This window comes from Acipenser ruthenus, chromosome 2, assembly GCF_902713425.1.
Source record: "Acipenser ruthenus chromosome 2, fAciRut3.2 maternal haplotype, whole genome shotgun sequence".
In the NCBI taxonomy this organism is placed as follows: domain Eukaryota; kingdom Metazoa; phylum Chordata; class Actinopteri; order Acipenseriformes; family Acipenseridae; genus Acipenser; species Acipenser ruthenus.
Genome location: NC_081190.1, coordinates 85623057 through 85649707, shown reverse-complemented (window position 1 = coordinate 85649707; position 26651 = coordinate 85623057). Strand labels below are relative to the sequence as shown.

At 39.9% G+C, this 26651-nt stretch overlaps 2 protein-coding genes across 2 annotated transcripts; both read right to left on the bottom strand.

Annotated features, from left to right (window-relative positions):
- Positions 1–893: 893 nt before the first annotated feature.
- Positions 894–3402, bottom strand: LOC131696821 (TBC1 domain family member 2A-like). Its single transcript, XM_059003081.1, has 4 exons — positions 3274–3402; positions 2110–2230; positions 1695–1880; positions 894–1323 (listed from the first exon to the last, which is right to left on the bottom strand). The coding sequence occupies exons 2-4, from the start codon at positions 2149–2151 to the stop codon at positions 1198–1200; spliced, it is 354 nt and encodes a 117-aa protein (XP_058859064.1). The 5' UTR covers positions 2152–2230; positions 3274–3402; the 3' UTR covers positions 894–1197.
- Positions 3376–14548, bottom strand: LOC117962702 (TBC1 domain family member 2A-like). The gene is made up of 7 exons (XM_059003072.1): positions 14442–14548; positions 13869–14005; positions 12982–13256; positions 10063–10452; positions 8495–8605; positions 6006–6178; positions 3376–3527 (listed from the first exon to the last, which is right to left on the bottom strand). The coding sequence occupies exons 3-7, from the start codon at positions 13123–13125 to the stop codon at positions 3512–3514; spliced, it is 834 nt and encodes a 277-aa protein (XP_058859055.1). The 5' UTR covers positions 13126–13256; positions 13869–14005; positions 14442–14548; the 3' UTR covers positions 3376–3511.
- Positions 14549–26651: the final 12103 nt, after the last annotated feature.

Below are 26651 nucleotides of genomic sequence, written 5' to 3'. Positions count from 1 at the left end.
GGGAACTCTGCATTTTTCCCTTTCAAAAAATACATAAATAAATAAATAAATAAACAACAAAATATGGGCCTGCCAAAATTAAATTCATAAAAAGACAAAAAGACAAACACACACACTTGAGAAACAATGCACAGTTCTAACAGGAACAAAAAATGTAAGTCTGACATACAAAGTTGTTGCTTGCTAATTTTCTAACATAATTGTTTAGATATTGAACCCATTAACTTCTACAGCGTATCAATTTTCAGGTGGTCCAAATCAGTCAATGGCCCCCTGTCTCTGCACAGCCGGCACTGCCTGGATTCTTGTCTAATACTGAAGCATGAATGGCTACATCTAAATAAATGTGTTTGTATTTCAGGTTTAGTGGCTGGACAGAGGAGAAACATGGTGATTGGATCAATAATTCCAATGAAAAGGCTTTGAGAACTAAATGGAAACATATTTCTGCTGCTTTACAGTCATTGTGAGAAAGCTCTGCCAAATTATTATCATATAATCCCAGTTATTTCACTGAAAATCAAGAGAAAGCAGACTGATTGATCCAGTTCCGTGCTACAGTATAACAGAAAATAAATGTTTTCAGTAAATAAAAGGCAACAGAACCTTGGAATTATTCATCCTTAGGATAACTTATTTTTACTACTAAGACCTAATGGCAAGAAAATTCTGTTTTTAATAGGATCTTAAACGGCTGGTTTCACAAACTACAATTAGTACTAATTTTGGACTACCTTACCTAAGATAACAATAGGTAGTCCAGGATTAGTGCTAATCAGGGCCTGTGAAACCAGCCAATTGACCTACCAGTTAAATTGTTCAACACTTTAATAATCTGCTTGCAAACTGTTCATTAAACAGCTATACATACAGTAAATCTGTTTTCTAAGCTGCAAAGAGGACATTATGTGGGTCTGTGAGGTAGGGGCTCCATTACCTGTAGGAAGTGAATGGTAAAGAAGGACTTACGGTTTCATAGTGGATGCATGGTAAAGCTCAGTAAACTGCAAAATCACTGTTCACATTTACCATCATCAAAATGGTACAAGACAGTTTATTGAAATCACTAACTTTACTAGTGGTTAAAAGCATGGCCACTGGAGTGAGTGAGATGAGTGTGAACTGTTTATACAGTCTGTGATTGACAGCAACTGGTCTGATGCGTCTGCTGTACATTATCATCATCCTCATTCTGCCTCACCTGCCATCAGAGATAGTTTTGGTGAAAAAACGGAGGTATTGGTAGATTTCCAGATTGTCGTGAATTTTTAGAATGTCCTCTTCATTGTACTTAAAGAGGGCCAGTGCATAGCGAAATATCACCTGGAAACAGAAAGAAGGAAATACTGTTCAGGTTAAAAAAGAAGGATACTTTCACTCATCAAGTCGTCACTGGACTGAGCCCTTTTATAATTAATTATATTTTACTTATTTCCATGTTTTTCATTTTTACTCTCTATAACTCTCTAAAATGTCATTACTATAATTTAAAATAATTGGATAAGCTGTTACAATGTAAGTGTGACATACTGTGCACATGTTTGCAAGTTAAGACAATTTTTCTCAACAATTTGTGCTGAAAAATGTATTAAGCACGTTTCAACACAGTTGGGTAAGTGTGGGTGGTGTGGGTGGTGTTGGTGGTGGGGGGGTGGGTATTAAAGGATCATTTACTAACACAGCCAGCGCTGTACCTTTGTGCCCTCATAGAGGAAAGCGTCCCACACTCTGAGCAGGATGTCGCTGACCAGACTTTCCACGAAGACCACCAGGAACCAGTTGAAGGTGATGAGGGAATGATCGATGCTGTGCTCCTTGAAGTGGGCCGTCAGGCGAGGCATCTTCTCAGCAAGAAAGTCACGGAACACCCTCTGATCAGCCTGCAAGGAACAAAGAGCTCTGCTTAGAGCAGCAGGAGTTGCTCAGCTGTTAGAACAAATAGGGACTATGACTGCCTGAATTAGCACATCCACAGTACTTACTGGTGAAGCAAAGGGGATAGCATTAAAACTCAGCTATAGGCTGACAAGCAATGTCACAAATATTTTAACATTTTCTTAGTAATAACGGAGAGACATGGACAAATTAGCCAATTTCCATAACAGGAACCTGAGAGGCAGTGAGGGTTTTGCTGTAGTAGTCTTGTGGCATTATGATTTCAACAACAGCCACCAGACACCAGAAGGCATCCTCTTCATCCTTCAGAACTAAAAGTGCAATAGCTGCCAACCTGCAAGAGGAAACACACATACCACATGACTCCACTGGAAGTGTGCTGCTAATATTCAGAAGGGGGACACATAGGTGTGCCAAGCCACATTTTTACACATTTTAGGCCCTATTTTGAAATAAATTCAGAGGAATTTGATGTATGAAACTAGCAAGAAATTATGTAAATTATACACTTATTTGTATTTATTATTATTTTATTTCTTAGCAGACACCCTTATCCAGGGTGACTTACGGTCGTAGACAAAAATACATTTCAAGAATCAGTATAAGTATTAATACGATTACGATTCAATAACGGAACAGATAACAGTGTCAGTGATAGTTACATCAGGATATAATTAAATACAAAATACTACAGATTAAATGAGACTCGACAGATCACAGTACTCTAAAGTACAGGGTTAAATGCAGTAAAATAGGGAGCAGATAAGAGCAAGTAAAGTGCATTTAAGGAAGAGTGATAAGTGTCCAGATGGAAAAGAGGAGTTTCTACAGGTGCTGTCTGAAGAGGTGAGTCTTGAGGAGGCGCCGGAATTATTTTTAATCTGCCTGAATATGGCCACTCGTGCTTTCCACCACAGTTGTCTTTACAGTTGTGTAGAATATTAAAGAACATATCTGGGCCAGTATATTTGTGATTCCAGAAAAAGATATATTGTACAGGGGAGGGATGAGTAGCTAAGAATACACAACACAGTTAACAACCACTAGGTGTCATAATTTCTCAAATTAATAAATAAACACTGTTTGCATGTGTATTCTTATTGCTATTTATAATACAACAACACATTGCTCTAGTATAGTGTCCTGGCATAGCTACCTCCAACGAAGTGCTCTAAAATGTTAAACACCGGTAATGCTGCCATTACCTGTGGCACTGCTTACCGGTAATAGGCATTATTCTCTGTTTTAGAAAAGGATAAGTTATGCTAGTCCACGTCCAAGAAGTACAAGAAAGTGTTTTGTCTTTTTTGGCAACACCTTTTACTACTTAAAATGAGCGAATGGCATTAAGAACTTTCAATACAAAAGGTACTGTACCGGTTGAGGCCCTGGCAGTAGCCGATGGTGGGGTTTTGCCAGGAGAAGGCTAGCAGAATGCGCTGCAGCTTTTGGACTGCGTCGGAGGTGGGCGAGGAGAAGTGCTTATTGCTGGTGAGGGTGCGGTGCAGGTCCAGCCTGATCTGCCGCGAGGCCGGGTGCTCCGACACCTCGCAGTGCTTCCTCAGCTCCAGGTAGCGATTGGGATTCCGCTTCCTATAGACCTGCGTCCGTGTCCTCACGATCCAGCGCCACTGGATCGTGAGAGACAAAGGGAGAGAAGGGAGTGGGCTGAAGTTTGACGGTTAGGAGGAGGTAAATGTGTTTGGAAGCCAGTACAAGAACCAGGAAAGGGTTATGTGTAAATGGTATATGTGCCTGAAACTAACCTGCCTAGGGTTATGTATAAGGCCCTGTGTAAATCGAGTTACCTTGGGATTACACCCCAGGTTCAGACGCATTGAATGGACTAATGTATCCGCAGGCGACCTAAGACTCACCGTTTCAACGGTGTCAGTAGTGCTCAACAGAAAAGAATGCATACAGAAAAATATTGTATACTGGCCATGGGCTTTGGTTTTGCCCAGAGCCGTAACTAAGCATTTAGCTACCGGGGCATGCAAATATATATATATATATATATATATATATATATATATATATATATATATATATATATATATATATATATAATTGCATGCGCCTCCGGTTGAAGCAAACAGAGGTGGATGGAAAGACTCCAAATCGCAGCTACCGGGGCATAAAATGTTTTTTTTTTTTCTTTTTTTGGGATATTAGGAGTTAGGATGGTTTAGCCCAGAGCCGTAACTAAGCATTTAGCTACCGGGGCATGCAAATATATATATATATATATATATATATATATATATTATATATATATATATAAATTGCATGCACCTCCGGTTGAAGCAGACGGAGATGGAAGGAAAGACTCCATATCGCAGCTACCGGGGCATAAAATGTTATTTTTTTTTAATTTTTTTGGGGATATTAGGAGTTAGGATGGTATTTACTCGCGCATAGTTTTGAATGTTATTTCCGAATCTCTCCTTTAACATGTCTGAAGGGGACACTGTATTACTTAAAACGTGAGTTAACGTCTTCAAACCTGTTAACAGTGAGCAGATTTCACGAACTGCACAGAAATTGCGAACTTTTTCAAAATTCTTATAATTATTATTTGTATTTCATACGATGGAGGTAAGCTATTCTGTATGTCCTGCAATGTTACTGCAAATCATCTCTTGACAGGCATTTAGATTCAAGTATTCACTGAAAGAGAAAGGCGGAAATCCAAGAAACCAAAAACGTGAACTTCCATGTTCCAAAAGTCCACTGAAAACCGTGAAGCACGTAACACATTAAATTTTGACCTGACAGGGATGTTTGTTTGCGCAAATATCCCTCTTGAAAAACTGGACAACCAAAAGTTACATAATTTCTTCCTACTGAGTGTAGCAAATGGTGGAGTGATTCCTTCATCAGCCCAGCTGAGACGTGAATACTTACCTAAAGTTGCCTATCACAAGCAGGAGATTATTAAATTAGTAAAACAGTCTGGTTGCTTGTCAATGGTCACTGACGAGTCGACTGATGCCCAATAGCAATATGTGTTTCACATTGTATTTGTTTTGCAGGGCCTAAATTGTGAACATGCATCTGACATAGAACTGAAAGCTGTCCTTGCAGATACACTTTACCTACAGGCTGTTAATGACAACACCGTTTCACAAGCTATTGTAAAGTGCTTGAATAACTTTGATGTTGATTTTGAAGATGTCAGTGCATTTATCAATCTATTTGCTGTATAAAAAATAATAATAATCTGTACACATAATTTATAAAATAGTTCTGTGCACAATCTGCAAAATAAGACACTTTACCCGTGATACTGCCTTGAATTAAAAAAAAAAAAAAAACACACTATTTTCACAGGGCCTTATGTATGAACAAAGGATCCTGGAGTTTTCTAAATAAACTGTAGACTTGCTGCAGCCTCTGACTGCTTTTTGGGCATATATACACCTTCACTGCCTAACATCAACCCTTATATATGGTCCTGGAATTGCAGTGTTTATTGACGCACATTGCTCTTTATGTGGTTGGTTAGGGAGCAGTTCAATGTCAATCCAATCTTTGACCTTTCTTTTTGCCTGCTAAGGTGTGCAGTGGTATTGTGATGTGGATTACTATACAGTTAACAGCAAGCTCATTTCAGCTGCTTGCATCAATCGCTCGAACAGCAGAACAAACATTTTCTGTTCAATTTACAATCAATACTATAAAAAGAGTTTTTGTTTTGTTTTGTTTTAAAGAAGTGACATAAACAAAATATGTATTTTTTTCAATTATTAAATTATCACATTAAAAGAGCAGGGCACATGACATAGAAAATCATAGACAGCAAAGCCCAGAAACTACTGTAAGTTCCAGCTCTTTTTTGGCTTTTCATTTGCGCACCTATTAGATCACAATTGCAACAAACCAACATTAACATTTTGATCCTTTGCTTGTTTTGGTATTTCAGTTCGGGATATGAGGGTTTTATATGAAAATGGAACTGGTGTAGCTTGCAATCACATCATCAGTTTAGCAATAGAATTGCATTTTAAATATTTGAATATACTTAGTAACAAAAAAACAAGAAAGTAACCGGGGGAAAAATGTTTTCGCTGTGAAACCCCGGTATGGAAATGTCAGTACTGTCTTACCTGACAGGGTTGAGTTTAAAGACATCCTTCTTGTCTCCCTGCAGTGAGTCCTCAATGAGCCTTTTCACCATCTCCTGCTGACTGCTGTCCAGCCCTTTGCTCTCCTGCAGCCTGCGTAGCACGACCAGGTACTTGCTCTCAATCTGGCAGTTTTTGGCCTCCAGGTAGGCACACTGCAACACAAAAGAGAGGTTTAGGGTTAGGATTAAAACAAAACACAGCAGCTGGTGAAAGCAGTAACCCTCCCACAACCTCCCACTCATTTCCAAGACAGGGCAGTCCAAAGGCAGAGGGTTTCTACACCCTGTTACTTTTTAACTGGGTTGAACTTGTTTATTAAAATGTAAAAATGAACCTAGTACATTTCCAAATAACTAATTTTACAGTTCTGATGGAGCCATTCCAATTATAATCTTGCTTCTGCTCCTTAAATTAATTTTATTTAAAAATCCTCTTCGCTGCAGTGTTCACTTGTTCCCTTGTGCTGCTTATATTAATTACAAGACTGCTATTTCCTACAGTGCAATATGTGTGTCACCCGAGTGCTTATGGACACTGTGGCTGTGAAGGGTCATTTCTTTGAAAGTTAAACTGTTGTGTACAATACATGTTTTTTTTTTCCGATTACGATTCGGAAATCAAAGCGTTTATGTTTTTGCCAATTTTAGCAGTTTTAGCATAACCTGCAACTGTAATTATATTTATTTATTTATTTTTACAATTTTTGCCATTTGGTTCTTCTTTAAACCAGAGTCACCCTGGTATCAAATGTGATACCTATTAATTCAAGTGCTCCCAGAAATCCTGAAACATCTCTATTGTAGTACAATAGTTTTTCATGTCACAAAAATGGTCTGATCCTAAATATATCTAAAATAATTTAAAACCATTGCCAATCAGACCAGATAGATAAAACATCTAATTTGCTGCAATCATACCAGCCAGTAGCTGTTTCATTGCACAGTGCACTCAGGGGATATCACTATATGGAGCCATGACGCAGGCACTAGGACAGATCAAGCACTGATACAGAAACAGCTACAACTTGACCCACCCCAAAGAACACATTGGGGTCAACAAGATTAAACATTAATTTAATTTGCAAACCAGGCATTTGTGTTTTTGTGAACAGTGCCCTACATTCACAGCACTGTACTTGTATTTAGAATTCACTACATATCTTTCCAATTTGCTTTCTGCATCTAGAGAAGACCTACATTTGGAGATGAAAGGGAAACATCCCAGTCAGTCTGATCTGTTCATTCTGGGATACTGGAGCTGGCTCAGTTGCTAACTTCTCTGTGGTTTTAATTAGTAATGCATGAACACACCCGAGGTTGCTGACCAGGCTAACAGCCAGCCAGTCAGAACTACTATGACAGTCAACTAAGAAGAAGAAACAAGGAGTGAAACCAAGTAGGAGTACAAAGAAAATTATAAAAATAAGGGAAGTACAGTATAAAATGAAAAAAGAAAAACCACAAATTACTAAAGAGAAACATAACAGAGGAAGTATCTCTGCAAAAAAAGCAAATAATTGACCAAAAATACTGACTGCCTATGTCTTTATTTATGCAGATACTAGACTACAATAACAAGGTAAGAAGGTATGTGGAGGAGTGGTTAGGGCTCTGGACTCTTGACCCGAGGGTCGTGGGTTCAATCCCAGCTGGGGAACACTGCTGCTGTACCCTTGAGCAAGGTACTTTACCTCGATTGCTCCAGTAAAAACCCAACTGTATAAATGGGTAATTGTATGTAAAAATAATGTGATATCTTGTAACAATTGTAAGTCGCCCTAGATAAGGGTGTCTGCTAAGAAATAATTAATAATAAAAGTATATTAATAAACATGGTAAACCCAGGTAAATTATTATAAATGCATTGTATAACCATGGGAAAAGCATGGGTAAAACTGCAGAAATACTGTGGTTAAACAGGAGGCCAAATGAATGCTTTAAACTTTTAAAAAGTTACCAGGATGTGAAAATGATACAAAGTGAATCTAAAGTTGTTTTTTTTATTTTGTTTTGTTTTTTGCGTTCGACTGTGTAAGAATAGTGCCCAGTAGGTCACCAGCTTGCGTCACTACATTAGAACCACTTGCAATCCATGTGTCACTAAGCAGTTTGCTTTATCATAATGTACCAGCATGCTAGTTGTTCTTTAATTTACTTTGGCTTCTTAGTGCAGACAGAGATGTCTCTAGGCGAAATCACAGATCTCATTGTGGTTTTGTGGTTAAAGCTATAGGAAAAAAGAAATAAACGAAACTCATTACTATTACTATTAATCTGGGGCCTACGCTATAAAAGCTGAAAATAAGATGTTTAGTATTAAATAAAGTCACTTATATATTAGCCTTACACAGTGACGATACTGCATTAAAGACTTGTAGGTAAGGATAATATATTTTTTGAACATATATGTTTTTTCACAATGGTTAAATGGGTACAGATCTGTCACACAGCAAGCTGTAAAGCACATACCTTCATCAGGAGGCCCTTCTCCTCTTCTGAACTGTTCCTCCACAGCTTAGTAAGCTGGTAGATTTCAGAGTTGAGGAACTTGTTTTGCATCTTGTGCGCCTCTATATCGTCCTAGTAAACAGAGTAAACGAATGAAATCAGAACACAATCTGTGGTTGTACTTAAAACATTTCTACTGTGAGCTCTATTTATTAAGAGCACAGGTTTGACCTAGTCCTGACTGATCACTGCTTTTCTTTGCTTTCATAATTGTACTCATTTGTACCCTATAAAACACTGTTTGAAAATCGCTGGGATACATAAAAAAAAAGTGTGGCTAACTAATGTCAATTAATACACTGTACAAAAACAATATACTTGTTTTGTTCTAATAACAAAGAAATAGAAGAAAAAAATAGTTGGCCAACTGATCACGTGTCTGGAATTATTATTTGACTTTATATTAGTGGATTTAAGTTTTGCTAATAAGCAGATAACTGGTCTCCTAACTTTTATCAGAGAGCAGTGTACCCCCTCATGCCTAGTAGCCTGGGGTTACACAGGGATCTTTTTTTTTTATACAGTATGTTTATGTTATTATAATAATTTAACACTGTGCAAGCCTGACCTATAGAGTACAAAATCACAGTAATGTGATACAAAGTACAGTCGAACCTGTCGTATCTGATCCTGTAAGATATGACACCATCATTACCCAATGGACCTGTGCCATGTGTGACTTACATATGCTGCTACCAACTGAATGGTGCTGATGGAAACTGACCAATGCACATTTTATTATGGGTCTAAAACAGTAAATTCAGCTCTTAGCAGGTCAGAATTTGTACACGCTGTCACTTCACATAACTGCCCAGTTTAACCATAGTAAATAAAAGAAAAGTAAAGGATTCATAAAATTAATGTACTGTTAAAAAGTGTGCATCCTTGTTGTTGTTTATGTCTCAGGTTAACACACACACAATGTAAAAAAAAAACCTGTCAGATTACTTTGGCATACACTGAGAAAGCACGTTAAGAACTGTTTGGAATGCTGTTTTGTAAACTGAGAAATACTGTACTTCAGTGCTTGTGCAGTCATTTTCACAGATTTTTTTGTATAGAATACATGCTGTGTCATACTTTGGTGTTTTAGGCACACTGATGTACCTGACGTTGTTCATTTATAATGCCCCGACGTTAATAAAGAAACTACAATATACTAAAACGACTTCCTCTGAGATACAATATTAGTATATATTCACTGGACCCCTGGACCGGTTCTACTATAAATGAATCATTCTTAGACTGGAGTGGCAAACAGTAATTGTGTGTCTGCTCCAATGCTAATAAAAGCTAGTTAAGATGTCATGTTTGTAATGCTTATTGGATGCAGAGAAGGTGCAGAATACCGTATGTGACACCCCAGCAGTGAAAATATGGATCAGTTACTTTACTGCTTTTTCACATCATGCAGGATTACATGGTGGTCAAACAAAACCAAAAAAAGAGTGTGGTTTTATCCGTGTTTCTTGAAACAAGAGTTGACGTACTTCCCATGGCTGTAATGTAAAAGTAACTTTTAAAATAACCTTGAGGTGCTCAATCTTCTCCTGCAGCCTGCAGAAGGTCTCTGTGCCCATGGAGTTGGCTACGGTACGCTGGGGGTCAGCCATGCAGGCGGCCACCTGCTCGGAGAGCTTGAGGATGACTTCCTGCTTGGCGTTGTTCTTCTCCATCATGAGCTGCACGTGCTGCTGCAGCTCATTCACTTGGCAGTCCTGCATGGCCAGCCGCTGCTCCAGCTCCTCCTTGTCTTTGAGCAGGGCCTCCAGGCGGCCGTCCAGGTCCGCGATACACCTCTCTTTGTGCCGCACCAGTTCCAGCCGCTCCTGCTCCCCTGCTGCTGCCAGGAACTGTTTGCTGGTCCTCTTCTCCTGCTTTGCTGCCTCCAGGGCCTTGTGAAGGAGTTGCACCAGCTCCTGATTTCAAAACAAAAACACTATGGTCATTTACTCTTAAAGGTGAAGCTTCATGAGCTGTGTTGGAGGTCCCGTAAATAAATTATACTGTAGGTGGTCCCTGAATAATGCACCTGTACTTTCTTTGTAATCTGAACCAGGTGGGATCAGACCTGTTCAGATTAGTGATTTGTTTAGAGTACTGATAATAAACTGTACCATACTAAAAATGCCTGGTATAGTATTTGTTTTAGGTTTTTGATTCTTGCATTTCCTGAAAAATCTGTAATATCCCTTTGAATAAAAAAATACTGTTTTACTTATCATGTAAGAACAGCTGTTAACACCATGCATTTAATTACAGTTATGGCTACAGGTAAATTCAAATAGTCTACTGTACAATGCAATAGTCTACTGTACAATGCAATTTTCCCTAAAAAACAGCCTGTTGCAGTATTTATTAGTAGTGCATATGAGAAAAGGCTCTGAAGCTCTGCCCTATATTATACGTCAGTGGCCTTAAAACCAATTATCAGACATTATTATTATTACTATTTTGTTTATTTTGCAGACACCTTTATCCAAGGCGACTTACAGAGACTAGGGTGTGTGAACTATACATCAGCTGCAGAGTCACTTACAACAACGTCCCACCTGAAAGACGGACCACAAGGAGTTTAAGTGACTTGCTCAGGGTCACACAGTGACTCAGTGGCTGAACTGGAATCTGAGACGGGGACCTCCTGATTACAAGCCCTTTTCTTTAACCACTGGACCACACAGCCTACTATTTCAATAACAATGTCCTTTTTTTAACCAATTATAAAAGATGAATTCAGTGAAGTGTTTTTAGAAAAGACCAGCAAAATGACTGAAAATTCTGCACACTGCCTGCTGGTGGTCATTTTTCAAACCATTCAGGAGATCAGCTTAACTTGTGTGTTTTTAACAGGCTCAAAAAAGACCTTGTTTTTGCAGCTCTGTTCTTTGTACTCTGAAAGAAGAAAACAATGATAATGCAATAAAAGTACCAAACACTGGAAATACTGTCCCAGTATTACAATAATAATGAGCAATGGTGTCTTGTAAAGTGGTTTCATAAGGTCCAGGATAACCGTGTCTTTAATCAAGACACAAAAACTAATGATAAAATAAGTCAAAATGCACGTGCACAATAAATTCTGTGCACAAATAAAGATTGTGTCTGTTGGTCTAATTTTAGATCAAATATACAATTAGCTACAAACTCTTGCATGTTGCAGATCAGGTGCATTTGAGCACCGCGTTAAAAGTTGTATGGGTTACTAACAGGAAACAAGAAGGCGGCGATGCAAGATTAAAGTTTATGTTTGGGAAGCAATAAAATATGCTTATTGAAGCTCATAAAAATGTAAAAGAAAGTTTTGTGACCATACAGGCAAAAATGTAAGCTGTCTTTTTATCATCATAAGATACAGAGGAGTCATGAGCGAAAACCCAGAATTGCATTCAGGAGCTCTATTGTGACTGTTTAGATCTAGCCCTGCAGAAACAGTCCCTGCACAGGGCACAAAATTACCCTTGACTTCCTGACTCACCCTGCACACCATGCACTCATGCCTTTACCAGCTGAGCCCTTCGGGGGCCCCAGAGATTTTGTATTTTAATACACTTGTACTCTATGTGTTGATGACAAAATAATAAAAAAAAAATCTACATTGTAACCTTTATGGATTCATAGGAACAGTAGTACAGCACAAGAGTTTCAGTTACAGACAATGAAGCAACAACAGACTCTCTTCACTGTTTCAGAAGTGCCCTTCAACCCTATTTTACATACACAGCTACTATAGAACATCATACCACCATGTTTATAACAATTTGGATTATCAGCAATACAGTTATCACACTTTTAAAAAGCTCTCCTGTTAGGTAATGCATGAGTTATTCTGCTAAATGCGTTTGCCTTCACACCCAGTGACACCTTAGCCAAAGAGGAAAGAAAATGCACAGTAAAGCAACCAATTTGTGGTCAGCATGCAGGTTTCTGACTTGCATAGAAAAAGAGTTAAGACATCACACAGTCAATACAGTAGATCAGTACTTTAATCAGTTTAGGCAAAATTATTGCTGGTCTTGGATTTGAGTTTGTATTACTTCATGTAACTGCTTGACTTAATCCACTGTTTCTGTCTTATGATCGTTCATACCATGCTTATTATAGATACAACATCATATTTAAATACTATCATACAACTTTATAAAGGTTTACCACTGTGTTTTTGCACAGTATTTTTTACAGTTTTCCCATGCGTTCCCTGTGATTAGACTGTTATTTTCCCACAGTGTACCCTGGCTTTCCATGTTTATTAATATGCTTTACCATACCTAGCTGGTCTTTACAATGCTGACCTATGCTGTACCACTATGCTTTATGATTTTACTATGGGAAACATTTATAAGGTTCAATCATTCATTGTACAAGTGCCTCACAAGACATATTATTTAATAACTCAGTTATCAGTTGTTATGTGCTTAAATATACTTCAGTCACCCAAACCAAACATATACCTTTTGTGACTTGAGCCCCTCAGTGAGCGTGAACACCTCGTGCTGGAGTCTGGATAGTTTGTCCACGGGGCTCCCCTCCTTTCCTGACACCTTCTCCCCAGAAGGCTGAAGAGAACTGGTCATTTTCTTCTCCCTCTTGTTCATGCTGCTTGATGGAGAACTCTTTCCTCCAGTCTTTGCTTCCTGCGCAGACTCGTTTGTAACTGAAGAAACTGAAGGAGCTGAAAGGACTGTAGGTGCTGGGGGTGTCAGAGGTACAGGCGGTGCTGGAGGTGCTAGGAAAGAGAGCAAGCAAAGAAAGCATTTGAAATGCATGAATATTTATTTAATATATATATATATATATATATATATTTTTTTTTTTCTTAAACTTGCTGGTTCTTTATTTTATTCTGGAGCCACCTACCTGACAATATACCCTTCATAATCATTAAACAAAAAAAAGAAAATAATGATTATTTCTGGAATTCAAATTTGTTATACACACAAAAATCATCATAGAACCCATAGTACCGATGTTAATTCTAGGGTGCCTAGCCAAAACTACAATTTGCTGCAAAAGAAAATAGTTGTTAAAAAGAGCTGTTGTTTTCAATGAAAGGTGAAATTGTGAGCTATCTAGTGAGTTTTCTAGAAATTTCTTTAAAAAAGGCTTTATTGACACTCATTCTTTATCTTATTAACAAGCTTTACTCCTGCATGGTTCACCTTTTAGGAACAGGAAACCTCTGCACATTTATAACAGCAGAAAGAGTTCTTACCCTGCATGAGAAGAATGTAATAGTTTCAGAGCCACTGTGGTGGTCCCCGCATTGAACTGATCCAGACATGAACTAAGCAGAGACACAGACTTTGCAGGGCAGTTTCCTGTCAACTGAAGGACACACCTGTTGTTTCCCCCAGTATCTGTGTCACAGGATCCTCACAGGGACAGTCTTCCGATTGCTGAATCTTGTCAAAGTTGAACACACTCCGCCTCAGCTCCTGAGCTGGCTTGTTTCCACAGATATTGAGGACTGTGTTCCTGTAAGGGCAAGGCAGAGGAAACACAAACTGACTTCTGAAGGCAAAGTACAGAGAAAACAAAACTAAATGCATAGAAACAAACACACACACACAAACTAAAGTAGTACACAACAAATAACAAAATCCAAAGCTCAACTGGTTGCTTCTCTTGCTTACAGGCAGCTGCCTGGATAGGGCTGACTAGTTTACATAACAGGTTAAAGGGCAGAACATGAAAAAATATGTGGTGGTTACAAGAGTATAGCAACACTTTGTAAGCGTTTAGAATAAATCATTTAAATTGGGTTATTCCGGTTCAGCTGTTTTGTTTTGCATGCACACAACACCTACCCTGGAACCCTTTTCTCCATCAGATCACAAACTGAAGAACCCCACCCCACACACAATTTGGTCGACTTGAGCTAGAATTAAAACTGGGCTGTCAGTGAGCTTACCTTCCCAAGGTGCAGAAGGCAGCTGGCAGAGCTGTGTGGAGGTAGTGGAGGGCTCTGCAGGTATTTTCACCAGGCTGGTATTGTGCTGCCACCGTTTTATTTGCAGCTGCTGCAACCAATACAGCATGGCTTGGCTGTTTAATGCCTGTAAAACAAAAACAAAACAAACTAGATGGTAACTTTACAAGTTGTGGGGCTTGCTTTATTGGGAAAGTGGTCAAAGTAGCTGATTTGTGTCAAAAGTCACATTGTTTATTAATTGTCTAATGCTTAGAATGTGCTAGAATTTGATATTTCTCAAAGTTCTATGACAGTTAATTCAACAGTGGGAAGTAGCCTACTGAAAGAAGTTGACGCGGTTACTAAAACAGCTGTACCTCTTGATTGGTAAAAGTTATTTATGTTTTGATTTCAAATTTGAATAGCAGAGAAGTAGAGGAACATTCCATATGCTCTAACTTTTTGTCTTACTTGTTGGGAAAGTGGTCAAAGTAGCTGATTTGTGTCAAAAGTTACATCGTTTACAGTATGTTGGAAGTCTGGGAGTTTTTAAACAATGGGGAGCTTTAGAATGTTGAAAAAAGTCCCATTAAAGTGAATGAAGATGGACAAAAAAAAGGATAAAAAGCTTAATAGTTTAAAAAGTAGAAAAGATATCAAAAAGTTGTATACAAGCACACTATTCCAGACCGGTCTACACGTTTTAAAGTTTGAACGACGTTTCTAGCTTAAACGGTGTAAGAGGAGTAGCGTGCCAAAGAATAAGAATAAGAAGAAGTACGTTGAAGATTTAAAGTGGGGACTCTTGCTTCGCAAGCCCCACTAATAAAAATGGTTGGTAATTGTGACAGAGAATGAATGAATCCTCGTCAACAATCTCCCTCTCAATCTCTGAGGGCGCTGTATAACCAGAACAGAGTGCCCCAGAATGGATGTTTTTGCAGTTCATTCCAGGGTCAGTCGGAAGCCGGACATTCGGGAAGGGGGTGGGGCCACGATACCTGAAGTCAGCGCCTTAATGCGGTAGGTGATGTGTCAGTCACGGATTGGAGGAGACGTGATTGGCCGCGCCACCGAAAGAGGGCATGACGGAGGGTTTTAAGGGGAAGTGGCCCCAGTGATCTGTTCCTTAGTTTTGATGGTTAAACTATAAGGACCGTATGCACAGGAGAATTAAAAGTACTGTGAGTGTTTTGTGTTTTGTTTGTTTGTCAGCTAACTGTCATTGTTTGTTTGGCTAGACAGCTAACACGAACCGGGAGCTGTCGCTGCACGCCAGCACCAAACCCCGGACTACACTGACCTACTGTTACCTCTGTGTTTGTCTTTCACCATTCACTTGCACTAGAGCACCCACTGTCAGGAGACATGTCTGTGTCTGTGTATTGTGTGTTTAAAAAGTGTTTTTATTATTTCGGGACTGTAACCCTCCTTTTGCATGGCACAATACACATTGATGTGTAGAGCCCATGCTTATTATTTAAAGTGTTGTTGGCACGCAACCCAGCTGAAAATAAAGAGCTGTTAATTGTGAACTGTCTTGTGTGTGTTTGTTCTGGAGCACGGCCTCATCACTACACCTGCACACTGCAAACCATTCCTTCACAGTAATCCATTTTTATCATTGCAAAAATTTTAGATGTAGGGAAACCTGCTTGGGGGATGCTATTGTGTATTATCAAAGCAGCATCTGAAAAGGATCCCCTTTGTTATACTGACAACCTTTTTACAGCAAACACTTACAGAGCTGCTATTTTATAGATTTATAAGAAAAAAAAAGATTAAAATGATAGCCTTGCTCTGTTCGCTTAACTCAAACTATAAAGGAAGGCTGTGGATTTTAAAGTGGTCACAATGCAGTCAAATACCAAATTCAATATACTTTGAAGTTTAATCTTTTACCTTCAACTTACTAAACCCTCAATACACCATACACTAAGTTTTTGTCTTTTCTTTGGATACATTCCTCCCCCACATTATCATACAACAATCAGAGCCTTTTCTTGCACAACTGGCTGGATGATGCTCATTTAAGATTACAAGTGAAAAGTTAGTAAGAACACCTTCTTTCATAGCCAATGAACAATTTATAACTTGTTAGCTGGACAGTTTATTCTGAGTTCAGGCCATGGGAAGAATGGTGTGGAGTACTGCAACGTAACTTATAAGTGACTATATACTGGGATATTAGAACGGAACATATATTATATATAAAATTGCTACTGCTTCAAATTAATTCAACAATCTCTTTCATAATTGATCAAGCTTAACCGTAGATCATTATTACGCACAGTGTTAAGCATGTTAGCTGCAAGCTGTTAGATTGTTAATATACATTTTAAAGACTGAGAACAACAAAGCTAGAACAGTAATGCTTATTTTTGTGTTCACAACCAAGAGCATTTGACAAGAGCATTTGACAAGAGCTTTTGACAAGAGCATTTGATGAAATGTATGCCAGTAGATACAGGGAATACATTTCTATACCAGTTTAGGATGAATGTATTTATTTTAGGTAAAGCATAACATGAGACCATACAATGGCTAATTTAATGGAATTGTATGTGTGTATAAATTACATTTATATACAGACGTGCTCAAATTGGTTGGTACCCCTCCACAAAAAACGAAGAATGCACAATTTTCTCTGAAATAACTTGAAACTGACAAAAGTAATTGGCATCCACTATTGTTTATTCCATATTTAATAGAAGACTTTGCTTTTGATTTTTTATTCAACATAATATTGTAAATAATAAAACAAATGAAAATGGCATGGACAAAAATGATGGGACCGCTAACCTAATATTTTGTTGCACAACCTTTAGAGGCAATGACTGCAATCAAATGTTTTCTGTAGCTCTCAATGAGACTTCTGCACCTGTTAACAGGTAGTTTGGCCCACTCTTCCTGAGCAAACTGCTCCAGCTGTCTCAGGTTTGATGGGTGCCTTCTCCAGACTGCAAGTTTCAACTCTTTCCATTGATGTTCGATAGGATTCAGATCAGGACTCATAGAAGGCCACTTCAGAATAGTCCAATGTTTTGTTCTTATCCATTCTTGGGTGCTTTTAGCTGTGTGTTTTGGGTCATTATCCTGTTGGAGGACCCATGATCTGCGACTGAGACAGAGCTTTCTGACACTGGGCAGTACATTTCGCTCCAGAATGACTTGATAGTCTTGAGATTTCATTGTGCCCTGCACAGATTCATGGCACCCTGTGCCAGGCGCAGCAAAGCAGCCCCAAAACATAACCGAGCCTCCTCCATGTTTCACTGTAGGTACAGTGTTCTTTTCTTTGAAAGCTTCATTTTTTCATCTGTGAACATAGAGCTGATGTGACTTGCCAAAAAGCTCCAGTTTTAACTCATCTGTCCAAAGGACATTCTCCCAGAAGGATTGTGGCTTGTCAATATGCATTTTAGCAAATTCCAGTCTGGCTTTTTTATGTTTTTCTTTCAAAAGTGGAGTCCTCCTGGGTGTTCTTCCATGGAGCCCACTATCGCTCAAAAAGCGACGGATGGTGCGATCACAAACTGACGTACCTTCACCTTGGAGTTCAGCTTGTATCTCTTTGGCAGTTATCCTTGGTTCTTTTTCTACCATTCGCACTATCCTTCTGTTCAATCTGGGGTCGATTTTCCTCTTGCGGCCGCGCCCAGGGAGGTTGGCTACAGTTCCATGGACCTTAAACTTCTTAATAATATTTGCAACTGTTGTCACAGGAACATCAAGCTGCTTGGAGATGATCTTGTAGCCTTTACCTTTACCATGCTTGTCTATTATTTTTTTTCTGAATCTCCTCAGGCAACTCTCTCCTTTGCTTTCTCTGGTCCATGTTCAGTGTGGTGCACACAATGATACCAAACAGCACAGTGACTACTTTTCTCCATTTAAATAGGCTGAATGACTGATTACAAGATTGGAGACATGTGTGATACTAATTAAATAAACTAATTAGTTTGAAATATCACTATAATCCAATTATTTATTATCTTTTCTAAGGGGTACCAACAAATGTGTCCAGGCCATTTTAGAATATCTTTGTAGAATAGGCAATAATTCATCTCTTTTCACAACTTCTTTGCTTCTATGACATACCAAAGTCATGCAAGTATACATGATAAAATAGCTTTTAATTTCATCACTTTTCAGGAGGAATGAAGCATTATTTCAAAGAGCTGTAAGGGTACCAACAGATTTGAGCACGTCTGTATATATACCTTTAACATGTCTGAAGGGGACACTGTATTACTTAAAACGTGAATTAACGTCTTCAAACATGTTAAGAGTGAGCAGTTACCTTGGGATTACACACCAGGTTCAGACGCATTGATTGGTCTAATGTATCCGCAGGCGACCTAAGACTCACCGTTTCAACGGTGTCAGTAGTGCTCAACAGAAAAGAATGCATACAGAAAAATATTGTATACTGGCCATGGGCTTTGGTTTTGCCCAGAGCCGTAACTAAGCATTTAGCTACCGGGGCATGCAAATATAAATATATATATATATATATATATATATATATTCTATCTGGATACGTCCAGTGACTGCTGTGAATAGTGCAGCTGGCAACAAGGGAAAGACCTTGTGACAGCCTGGAGAGACAGCTGACAGGAGGAAAGAGACCCCATTGGGGCTGGTAAGGGTTAGCTACCCTTGTCGGCAGTATCCAGCTCTGTGTTTACAGGATGCTGGAGACACCCGCCCAAGGCTTCTAAGAAATTAAAGAGAAAAATACCCCTAGAGTCTGCGAGAGCGGGGGCGGAAGATGACTCAACGTTGGACAACACGGTTAACGACTTAGGAACGGAAACGGATATGAGTATGGAGAGTACTTCACAAAAGACTAGTTCAAGATCTGCAGTTAACAAAGACATGGAACTCCAGGTTTGTGTCTGCGGCTGGAGCAAGGCGACAACGGTCAGGGGTTTGAAGATTCATCAAGGGAGAATGAAATGCTTGAGGGAGAAGGGACAAGGGCCTCGCATTGATCAGTACTTCTTACGAAGTCAGTCAAGTCAGTCGAATGAAATCCAGCGACAGGAAGCAAACCACAGTTCGCAGGATATCAGCACCCCTGTCATAGATGTGAGGAGGACTTGCATGGACACAGTTAGTGATGAACCTAATGATCCTTGTGAACCCGGTCAGACAAACCAGCATAAGAGAGAAAAGAACCTCAACGGGCACAAGCCTGGAGTTAAATGGCCAAGAGCTTGTGAGAAAACTGCATGGGACACAGTAAACACAGATCTCTGCGTTGCATTGGAAAGTTTAAGTGGAACAGTTGAAAAGAAGCTGGATAAATTTGGGGACATCATCTACGCATATGGAAGTGAGAGGTTTGGAGTTGAAAAAAGGAAGGAAAAAGTACAAACTATTCCTGGAAAGTCTAGACGGCAGCAGGAGATTGAACGCTTAGTTAGAGAAAGGAGACAGCTGAGGAACCAATGGAGAAGAGCAGAACAAAGTCAGAAGGAGGGACTCAATCTCTTACAAAGGGTCATAAAAGATAAGCTTGCAACATTGCGCAGAGCTGAGCGCCTACGGAAACGCTACAAAAAGAAGGAGCGTGCGAGAGCTAACTTTTATAAAGACCCATTCAAATTTGTAAAGAAGTTATTCACCAGTGAGAAGAATGGCACACTAAAAGCATCTAAGGTTGAGCTGGAGAGATATTTGGAGGAAACACATACAGATTCAAAAAGGCAGGAGCCTATGTCAATTCCGTCAGACATCCCACCTATCAATCCACCAGAATACCAAATGGAGGACTGTGCACCTAAGTGGAAAGAAATAGAGCAAGCTGTGAAAAAAGCAAGGGCTTCATCATCTCCAGGGCCTAATGGAGTTCCGTACAGAGTGTACAAGAGTGCTTCAGGAGTTCTACTACGAATTCTGTGGAAATTGATGAAAGTGGCATGGGAAAAACAGGTTGTACCAAGAGCATGGCGCCGAGCAGGTGGAGTCTTTATACCTAAAGAAAAAGATTCTACAAGCATCAGTCAGTTTCGTCCCATTTCCCTATTAAACGTAGAAGGCAAGATTTTCTTCAGCATTATTGCTCAGAGATTGGCAGCTTACCTATTAAAGAACTGCTTCATTGACACTTCAATACAAAAAGCGGGCATTCCAGGTTTCCCAGGTTGCTTAGAACACATCAATGTGATCTGGCAACAAATTCAATCAGCTAAAAAGGAGAGGAAGGAGCTCCATGTGACATTCCTGGATTTGGCTAATGCATATGGTTCAGTGGCACATGAACTACTTTGGGCAGCATTTGATTTTTTCAGTGTACCGATGACAATAACAAATTTAGTGAAAGCCTATTTTGGAGATTTGCAATTCAGTTTTTCAACTTCAGAATTCAGCACTACATGGCAATGCCTAGAGGTTGGAATAATGGCAGGATGCACCATTTCTCCACTGGCTTTTACCATGGCAATGGAAGTAATCATTAGGGCATCAAAATGGGTAGTAGGAGGAGAGCGCTTGGCTTCTGGAATGCGACTACCACCAATTCGAGCATACATGGATGACATGACAACCATGACTACAACAGTAGCCTGCACTAATCGATTATTGGGCAAATTAACCAATAACATTGAATGGGCACGAATGCAATTCAAGCCCACTAAATCAAGGAGCATCTCTATAATTAAAGGCAAAGTAGTAGATAAAACATTCTTCATTAATGGTGAGGCAATACCAACAGTGTCTGAGAAGCCAGTGAAGAGTCTTGGGAGATGGTACGACGGGGATCTAAAGGACACAGTTCGTGTGGGAGAAGTTGGACAACAAGCAGTGGAAGGGTTGAAGAGCATAGACAGCTGCGCTCTACCAGGTAAACTAAAACTCTGGTGCTTTCAGTTTGGTCTACTGCCGAGGTTGCTGTGGCCACTGACTGTGTATGAGGTTTCTTTGACAACAGTAGAGAAGCTGGAAGCTTTAATCAGTTCATACATCAGGAAATGGTTGGGAGTTCCACGCTGCCTCAGCAGAGTGGGACTTTATGGTAAAGGAATACTGCAGCTACCAGTCTCTGCTCTAACCGAGGAGTTTAAGTGCGCCAAGGTCAGACTGGAAATGACATTAGTAGAGTCACGCGATAAATGCGTAAGGGAGGCAGCACCTGTGTTGAAAACTGGAAGAAAGTGGGCGGCAAAGAAAGCTGTGGAAGATGCAAAGGCTGCCCTTCGAATTGGTGATATCATGGGGCAAGTTCAGCATGGAAGAGGGGGTCTTGGTTTCAGTTCAACTCCTCCTACATGGCACAAGGCGGCCCCAGCTCAAAGAAGGAAGCTGGTAGTCAACGAGGTGCAAAAGCAGGAGGAGAGGATGAGGTGTATAAAGGCCATTTCTCAGGCCAAACAGGGAGAATGGATGAGATGGGAGAGTGTGGAACAACGCAAGATTGGCTGGCAAGACCTATGGTCAATGGAACAGAGCAGGATCAGTTTCCTCATCAGGTCAACATATGATGTTCTCCCATCACCACAGAACCTAAACCTCTGGGTAGGAGAGGATCCCTCATGTCCTTTGTGTTCATCACCTGCAACATTAAGGCACATTTTGACAGGATGTAAGGTGGCTCTTAGCCAAGGACGGTTTACTTGGCGCCATGACCAGGTGCTGCGATGTTTGGCCTTAGCATTGGAAGACAAGCGTAACATGACCAATAAGTTGCCACCTGTTCCATCAAAACATTACACACAAAAGACAACATTCCTCCGCCCAGGAGAGCAACCACCAAGAAAAGGTGTTAAAACCAATCCTCGCCCAGGACAACTGGAAGCTGCTAGAGACTGGAATATGCTGGCAGATGTTGGTCAACGGCTTATTTTTCCACCTGAGATTGCCACCACTAACCTTCGACCAGATATTGTCTTGTGGTCTGGATCAGCACGCCTTGTTCACCTGGTAGAGTTAACAGTGCCATGGGAGGACGCTGTAGATGAGGCGTATGAGAGGAAGAAACTGCGGTATGCTCAACTAGCCACTGAAGCGGAACAGCGAGGATGGAGAGTTCGGGTTTACCCAGTGGAAGTGGGTTGTCGAGGATTTGTGGCACACTCTACAACCCGGTTTCTCAGAGATGTCGGATTCAGTGGCCAAGAGTTGCGTCGCACAGTGAAGAACTTATCTGAAGCAGCAGAGAGGAGCAGCAACTGGCTGTGGTTGAGACAGAAAGATTCTGGCTGGGGACAGGTAAGTAAGCTGGGCTGAGTTGAGTGGGGGACGGAGGGGGGTGATGCTGGGACGCCAGAATCACCGTCGAGCCCTCTTGAGGTGTCGTGGGCTAGTCGACGAAACACTGAGGATGGAAGGTGCCCACTTGAAAACCCCAGAGATGTACCCTACTTAGCTCAATCCAGACGGTTGTCATGCTGATGCGCTGGGGAGGCCGCACTTTGGTTGATCCCAGGAGCCAGCATCGCAGCCGTTGTGTGTGCTGATGCGCCAGGGAGGCAAAATAAGCTGATCCCTGGAGCCAGCATTACACTTCAGCCATTAACACCAGACAGAAGGATATCTACATCATCATATGGAAGGAAACGTAAATGGATGGAGACGCATATGGATCACATTAGTTTACTGTAAAGCTACGTCTTAGTTGGTGCTTATCTTGGCGAGAGCCGAGTTCAAATCAGCATGAAGTTTTAACATCTACTCTCGTGTAATGGAAATCATTATATATATATATATATAAATAATTTATATATATATATATATATATATATATATATAAATTGCATGCACCTCCGGTTGAAGCAACCGGAGGTGGATGGAAAGACTCCATATCGCAGCTACCGGGGCATGAAAGACTCCATATCGCAGCTACAGGGAAATGAAATGTTATTTTTTTTTCTTTTTTTCTTTTTTTTTTTGGATGTTAGGAGTTAGGATGGTATTTACTCGCGCATAGTTTTGAATGTTATTTCCGAATCTCTCCTTTAACAAGTCTGAAGGAGACACTATTAATTAAAACGTGAATTAACGTCTTCAAACCTGGTAACAGTGAGCAGTTACCTTGGGATTACACCCCAGGTTCAGACGCATTGATTGGACTAATGTATCCGCAGGCGACCTAAGACTCACCGTTTCAACGGTGTCAGTAGTGCTCAACAGAAAAAAATGTATACAGAAAAATATTGTATACTGGCCATGGGCTTTGGTTTTCCCCAGAGCCGTAACTAAGCATTTAGCTACCAGAGCCGTAACTAAGCATTTAGCTACCGGGGCATGCAAATATATATATATATATATATATATATATATGTCACAGGGTGACTTAATGTTTATAACTTATTTTTTTGTTTGTTTGCACTTTTATTCTAGGTATCTTAAAGCACCTTTATAAGATTACTGTATTAGTTGTATATTAAAGGAAATGAAAGTTTAGGAACCATTTGATTGCAAATAACAACTACGTTTATAATATTTAAATGTTTTGGAAGACTTTCACGATATGATTGAATGTTTGTTAACCGTTTTTGCAGCTGCTAGAGGTACACACAGTAAGACTGCACGAGTTATTTGAGAGTTGTTTTGAGCACGTTTTATAAAATGTTATTGGTTTGGTATTTAAGTTTGATTTTGCTTTATTTGGAGTGAATTGTATGTATTATATTTTTTTTATTATGATAGTATGTACACGTTTTTATTATTAAATTTGGTCTTACCTTGTGTTTTGGTGTGGGACGGCGTTAGGCTGGGAAGGAGCTGAGAGCGAGTGATGTCACTTCCAGTGGGAGGTTTTAAGTAATTTCCGCAATGATGCTGGGAAATGTAGTTTGTACAAATACTGTTAATGGGTCTTGCCAATTGATTCGCTCTGGATAGTTAAGGGAGGAGTTTGATGCATATAAAAGAGCGGAGACAGAGACAACGGGGAGGACTGCGAGAGACAGGGAGTGTGCCACAGAAGAGAGCCAGAGAACCAGAGAGACGGCAGAGGAGAGCTGCAAGAGCCACAGGAGCCACAGGAGTCCCTGAGAGAGCAGAGACGTGGAGAACAGAGACCGGGATCCAAGAGGAATCTTCAGGACTAAATGTATTAGTAGAACAAGCAGGCTGTACTGGAGAGTTGATTCAGGACTAAACGAGTGCAGTTTAAAAGGGAAGTAGCCTGACCACTTTTAATGATTAGTACATTGCCTAATAGGGTTTATGACCCGCTTGCTGTTTAGGGACCCTAGTGCACTTTTATATTTTCTCTGCTAGAGTGATACCTGTGTTTTTAAAAGGAGATAAACCCAATATGTGGTATTTGCCTGTAACTTGTAATTTATGGTTCTTGCACCTGTTCTATTGATATAAATATCTATGATAGAGAGTGGTATTTTGGGGTGTTGCTTTTTAAATTACTTGTGGCTATAGGTTGTGCTCTTAAATATATGGATTGGTATAGTTAACTATAAAGAAATATATTTTAATCTCTGTTGGGGTGTTCTGTATACTGCATAATTGTGAGTCACTCAGTGCTGTTGCTTTTTTTCCTCTGTCTCCAGGGGGGGTGCCTGCCATATCCAGGGAGGAGCTTGGCACCAGTGTGGGGGGGGTCACTAGCTGCACCTTTTTCCTGGAGCGGTTGATGAGGATCCAGTGGTGTCTATTGTGACTTTGGCCGAAATTCATTTCTTTTGTATACTTTTGCACCCTAGCAAAGTAGTGGGTGCTTTTATTATTTTCTTTTGATACTTTGTGCACTAGTAAATTGGTGTGTGCCTTGTGTTTTTTTTTTATTTTTATTTTTGGTAACCCCTGGTATTATCGAAATTGTATTATCATATTTTAATGATTTTATAAGGATAATAAACATTGTTTATTGCGAAATGGTACAACTGTCTGCCTTTCTTGTCATGGTCGATCTGTTCTGAGTTCCAACTGGTCATAATTACGAACCTGTGTTTTAGTGTTGCTAGGGTCCTAGTGCCCCATATATTTAGTCACTAGGTGGCGTAGTTGGCTACTGTTTGAATTTTAACCCCAAAAGTGTCCCGTGACATATATATATATATATATATATATATATATATATATAAATTGCATGCGCCTCCGGTTGAAGCAAACGGAGGTGGATGGAAAGACTCCATATCGCAGCTCCAGGGGCATGCAAGACTCCATATCGCAGCTACAGGGGCATAAAATGTTATTTTTTTTTAATTTTTTTATTTTTTATTTCGATGTTAGGAGTTAGGATGGTATTTACTCGCGCATGGTTTTGAATGTTATTTCCGAATCTCTCCTTTAACATGTCTGAAGGGGACACTGTATTACTTAAAACGTGAGTTAACGTCTTCAAACCTGTTAACAGTGAGCCTTTACCTTGGGATTACACCCCATGTTCAGACGCATTGATTGGACTAATGTATCAGCAGGCGACCTAAGACTCACCGTTTCAACGGTGTCAGTAGTGCTCAATAGAAAAGAATGCATACAGAAAAATATTGTATACTGGCCATGGGCTTTGGTTTTGCCCAGAGCCGTAACTAAGCATTTAGCTACCTGGGCATGCAAATATATATATTCCAACGTATATTTTAATTATTCACTTCATGTGCAGCATAGTATTTATGCTGTACTGTGTGTGCAAGTTGTTCACAGTGATCCACAACATTCAGTTACACATAATTTATAATTGATTTGCAGTTAAAAATGATAATACAAAATATAATAAACTTACCAGGCATGTCAGCTGAAGTTATGCTAATGTCCTATGTCTTAAGCAAATATTGGTAACAGAATAACAAGGTTGGTTACTCTAAACTAAATTATTAATTTACCAGCTGGTAAGACTACTGTAGTTATTATTATTTCTTAGCAGACGCCCTTATCCAGGGCGACTTACAATTGTTACAAGATATCACATTATTTTTACATACACTTACCCATTTATATAGTTGTTTTTATTTTTTTACTGGAACAATCTAGGTAAAGTACCTTGCTCAAGGGTAAAACAGCAGTGTCCCCCACTGGGGATTGAACCCACAACCCTCCGGTCAAGAGTCCAGAGCCCTAACCACTACTCCACACTACTGCCCCTAGTTAAAACACAGAGGCCTGGAAGGCAGGTTTATTATAGGCACATGCCTGGCAGGCTGGTTTATAATGGGCACATGCCTGACAGGCTGGTTTATATTGGGCACATGCCTGGCAGGCTGGTTTATAATGGGCACATGCCTGGCAGGCTGGTTTATATTG